We start from the raw sequence: 5,116 nt of genomic DNA, 5'->3' as shown, positions 1-5,116 counted from the left end.
TTTCAGACCCAGAAGGATCATGGGTATTTTGGGTTGCAAAGCATCATGGAATATGATCGTGAGTAGCCAATCAGATCGCTTAGAAATTGGCGCCAAAATTCAAATAGAAATCAAGAAAATATCAAAACAAAGAAAATTAAAGTGGATTTTCTTAAAGAAAATTCCTTTATTGCCAAATAGAAATAGCAAATAAAAGTTCCCGGCTTAGTCTTGACTTGAGTATTATGACTATTGGAGGTGCGGCGAACGTCTTTTATCCCTTTTTTTTTCAAAGCCCTTATTTATTATAATTTTTTATGCTGCTTTTTATAAGTACATGTAATACCATGGCTCTGAGGGACATTAGGGATTAAATGTCCCGAGGCTGAGAGGACATTTAATCACTAATATCCCGAAGATGCCATGGTAGTAGTTTGTAATATCATGATCTCCGAGTGAATAAACGAAGTAGACAGAACTGTAAACCTTGAATACTATTAGCAAAAAAAGTCAATGGTGAAAATAAATGGTGCATTACGTCTCGCGGGAAATTTTTATTATTAGAGCTATAGAACCAAAATAAAGGTTTGATTAAAATACAGAGCGCAAATGAATATATTAAAGTGCTTTCAAGTTACGAAAGAGTATACATTGATTACTGAGTAAGTAAGTTAGTTGTACTTTCATGAGCAATGGCGGATCAGAGCGCGCGTAATAATAGACCCACGGAATTCCACCAATCAGAGCGCTTGTAATAATAGATCCAGGGAATTCCACCAATCAGAGCGTGCGTAATAATAGATTCAAGATTTCTACTAATGCACGTAATAAAGTGTTTATGGTAACATGATAGACCTACTGATTTCCACTAATCAAAGTGCACGCAATAAAGTGATTATGGAATAACTTTATAGGCCACCTTTTCACACCAATCATAGGGCACATAATTGAGTATATTATAGACACTAAAGTTTTCATAGTAGCCTGCCTCCGCAATGAGCTTCATCACTAAAATCACTACAATAGTAAATGCCTGACAGAACTCTCCAGTGTGATAAGAAACCAGATTGTAGTGATTTTAGTGATGAAGCTCATTGCGGAGGCAGGCTACTATGTTCCGCTGGGCAGTAGATCTCTTTCAGGCTACATTTACCATTGGGACAGTATTCTTCATCGGATCTGTCGGAGCAGTCACCCACGTTGTTACAGACGAAGCTTGATTTGATGCATTCTCCACTTCTGCACTTGAATTGGTCGCGGTTACATGTGCCTGGTTTGGCTGTGAGAAAAAAAATCGGTTGAACTATCGTTATTACAAAAAAAGCCTCATAGTCAATTATGAACATCATCATGGTCATCACCACTATCATCAGGAAGCACGGGTGGCGTTAGCTGCTAATGCACCGCCTCTCACCAATGAAACCCGGGTTTGATTCGTAACAGGTATTGTGTCGTATGTGAGTAGAGTTATTTGTTGGTTCTCTTCAGCTGTGCTTCGATAATTTTTCTTCGGGTTCTCTGGTTTCATCATCATCATCGACATCACCATCACCACCGCCACAACCAACATGATCGTCGTGTCATCAAATCAATCAACTTTTATCATCATCATTACCTTAATCACGTAACATCACCATCATCACCATATTCATCATCATCACCATCATCATCAAGTATCGACATCATTATTTTTATCATCATCTTCTTCAATAAGTATCATCATCACCATCATCATCATCATACTGTCGTTGAAGAACAACAAACACCGAACACAAACTTGACGATACTCACGTGGTACGCGGTCGGTGAAAGAAATGTCATCCAAGGCGATGTCACTAGTGTAGGTTGGACCTCGTGCAGCTTCGAATATCACACAATTTTTGTTGTTGTTTTTCTGTGCCGCGAAGTCGTACTTGCCTCTAATCCATCCATCTCCGTGGTTACCACCTACTTTCCATACCTTAGAAAAAAATCAAAATTTTTTTCATCAATGGTCACTTTAAATTACGTTAGTAATCGATGGAGAATCTTAAACGACATAATTTTTTTCAGTATAAGGATAGACCAAAACGCGTTTGCAAGGGTCTATATGCACAGGTGGACCAGAGAGAAACCCTCATAGGCCTTTTGTGACTTCCATAAATAGGATGCATATTGGCCTTGATGATTGGGTACAAATATCTCCATACAAGACATATATGCACAAAGAGAAAACCTCATAGGGCTTATGTGACTTCGATAAACATGATACGTTCTGGTCTTGATGATTGGGTACAAATATCTCCATACAGGACACATATGCACAGAGAGAAAACCTCATAGGGCTTATGTGACTTCCATAAACATGATACGTTTCCAGTCTAATAGCAGATTTGACGAACATGTCAAAACAATTTTAAAGAGCTTAAATAAGTCGCTTTTTGTAATAAGATCTCTTAGAAAAGAGGGTTTTAATCAAGCTGAAGTAGGTACCATTTGTTTAAAACAATAGTACTTCCTAAATTAAGATACGGACTTTCTGTCTACGGGACTATTATTCAGAATTTTTTAGATAGTTGTGCTAAAAGACGTTACATCTCTACTAATTTCAATATTTATGACATCGTAAGAAATAGTGATAAGCAAATTTTAGATAAGATTATTAATACCAAATATCACCCTTTGGCCTCAATAATTCCTAAGTCCAAGAATACTCATTACAGTCTTAGAAATATCTATTGTCCAAGACCAAAGATCTCTACTGAACGTTTTAAAAAAATTCTTTTAGTAATAGATCGATTTTTAATTATAATTTAGCTATTTAGTGTCGTTTTATAATACTAAGTTTATTTATTTTTATATCATATTTAATAATACTGTATTATGTATTTGTAAATTTGATGTGTATTTCATCAAATGTAATAAAGACTTTATTATTATTATTGTTCTGGTCTTGATGATTGGGTACAAATATCTCCATACAAGACATATATGCCCAGAGAGAAAACCTCATAGGACTTATGTGACTTCGATAAACATGATACGTTCTGGTCTTGATGATTGGGTACGAATATCTCCATACAAGACATATATGCACAGAGAGAAAACCGCCATAGGACTTATGCGACTTCGATAAACATGATACGTTCTGGTCTTGATAAAGATGAAGAAGTTTGTCCCAAAGCAGTTCTATTTAAAGCTGCATGGCCTATGTACAGTAGAAGCGGGACCCCCAATTCCAAAATTAGCCATTTTACATACCTCGGTATTATTGCCATCAACCTGGACCAGCATCCTCAATGTTCCCATACCAGAACCATACATGTGGTACGAGTAGTTAATACGGCAGCTGGATGGCACAGGTTAATTGGAGGGCGGGTGAAGTGATACGTGCGTTTGCACTTCTTACAATGCCATATCCTCGCCTGCATATGTACCAGCCTGCATGTCAAGGAAAACAAATATTATAACGAACTCTATCTTCCAGAACAATAATGTTTTTTTTAGTTTATATAGTGCTCTTTTCCATATTGAAATGATCAAAGGCGCTTTACAGTGAGTCATGAAGGTGTATGAGGTGTAAAAAATCTTGGACAAACGTTTTGTCATTTTTCCCCCCTGAAGATGAGCCAAAGGCTTGAAAGCTTACATAAATAATAATAATAATTAAATTTATAATAACGTATATAAAGAGATCATGAATATAAAATAACAAATATATGTACAAATTACTTATTTATCGATAAAAACATATTTGTAAAATATAAAAAACAATTAAAGTTTTTTTTAAAAATTAATATATTTAAAAGTCAATCTAAGTAGAAGACTTAATGGCTCCTTGGACAGTGTCAATGTCAATATCACAGTTATGTACATCATAAGATGTTCGCCTTTTTGTTCTTGAACCTCTCAAACATACAAGGGCAGAACGCAGGAGAGCAAATGATGTTCTGGCACGAATCCAAGAGATTGTTTTTGCGTATTGTTCTCCTTTCTTGTGTGATATCTTGTCGGCCAAATGACTATGATATGCGTGGCACTCGTTACCCGATTAAATAAATTAATAATAATGAAACTTTATTGACAATAATAATTAACTAATAATTCATTATAATATGAGACGTGATAAGAGTATTGCTATAATTATGAAACAAAAAAGAAAAGATTATGAATATAAAATAACAAATCTATATAATATATACTTATTTATCTATAAAAACATATTTGTAAAATAAATTAATAGCTCAAAACACGAGTCCAGCTCTTCACACTGATATAATACTATATTAAAACTATACAATTATTATTAAAATCTAAATATTTCTAAATTTCCGCTACATTGGCGTTAAGATTAAAGTCATTCAAGAATTCATTGTCCATAAAAAAGGGGTTCTTGTCCCCCTGACACACATGTGTACTGACTTAATTATTTCAAAAGATAATCGAATTCTAATCCATGTTATAGTACTTGCATATGTGTCCCCTGTCTTCTTGGTTAATTTCTCAGTAAGGTGCTTTAGAAAAATCTGGCATTCTGCCCCCATTCCTCCATTTGTACCAAAAACTAAGGGCGTAAAAGTTCCCATATCGACATCGATTACTCTTTGCTGGTACTTTCTCTTTTTTTCGCTTTCTTGATCCTTGAAGATTGTAGAAGTGGATTTGTTTTGGTTAAATAATAATAATAATAATAATAATAATAATAATAATAATAATAACAATAATAATAATAATAATAAAACAACAACAACGACGACGACGACCACAAAAACAAAACAAAAACACACACAAAAAATGTTTTTTTTTAACGAACAAACAAACAAATAACCAAACATAGATTTACCTGAATCACAAACATGAGGACCTGCGCATGTCACACCGCAACAGAGTGGCTCAGAGCAGTCTTTATGGTATTGACTACAGCCGTAATCTTGTCCAGTTACTGGTCGACTACGTCCATCAGCTCCCTGTGCTTTGCTCCTGGCGCAGTGGTTGATAACAGCGCTTAGAGTACCGTATGTTGATCCTCGACACTCATCGCCTGTCGTCTGTGGAAATTATATATTTAAACGGTCAGACAGTCTTTTCCATCCATCCATCTATCCACTCCACCACTCATCCACCCATCCATCCACTCCACCATTCGTCCACTTATTTA

At 35.3% G+C, this 5,116-nt stretch overlaps 1 protein-coding gene across 1 annotated transcript; it reads right to left on the bottom strand.

Annotated features, from left to right (window-relative positions):
• Positions 1-1,070: 1,070 nt before the first annotated feature.
• Positions 1,071-3,336, bottom strand: LOC116294803 (MAM and LDL-receptor class A domain-containing protein 1-like). The gene is made up of 3 exons (XM_031702463.2): positions 3,220-3,336; positions 1,771-1,939; positions 1,071-1,258 (listed from the first exon to the last, which is right to left on the bottom strand). The coding sequence occupies exons 1-3, from the start codon at positions 3,280-3,282 to the stop codon at positions 1,071-1,073; spliced, it is 420 nt and encodes a 139-aa protein (XP_031558323.1). The 5' UTR covers positions 3,283-3,336.
• Positions 3,337-5,116: the final 1,780 nt, after the last annotated feature.

This window comes from Actinia tenebrosa, unplaced genomic scaffold (genome assembly GCF_029948245.1).
Source record: "Actinia tenebrosa isolate PJP-AT-01 unplaced genomic scaffold, QUT_ActTen_1.0 PGA_scaffold7__59_contigs__length_16204524, whole genome shotgun sequence".
Lineage (NCBI taxonomy): Eukaryota > Metazoa > Cnidaria > Anthozoa > Actiniaria > Actiniidae > Actinia > Actinia tenebrosa.
This window is presented reverse-complemented; position numbering and strand designations above follow the sequence as displayed.

Coding starts and splice junctions, on each gene's coding strand:
- LOC116294803 (XM_031702463.2), bottom strand. CDS start 3,282: ATGTATGGTTCTGGTATGGGAACATTGAGGATGCTGGTCCAGGTTGAT. Junction 1,940..3,219: donor TTGATGGCAATAATACCGAG/GTATGTAAAATG, acceptor TTTTTTTCTAAG/GTATGGAAAGTAGGTGGTAA. Junction 1,259..1,770: donor TTTCACCGACCGCGTACCAC/GTGAGTATCGTC, acceptor TTTTTCTCACAG/CCAAACCAGGCACATGTAAC.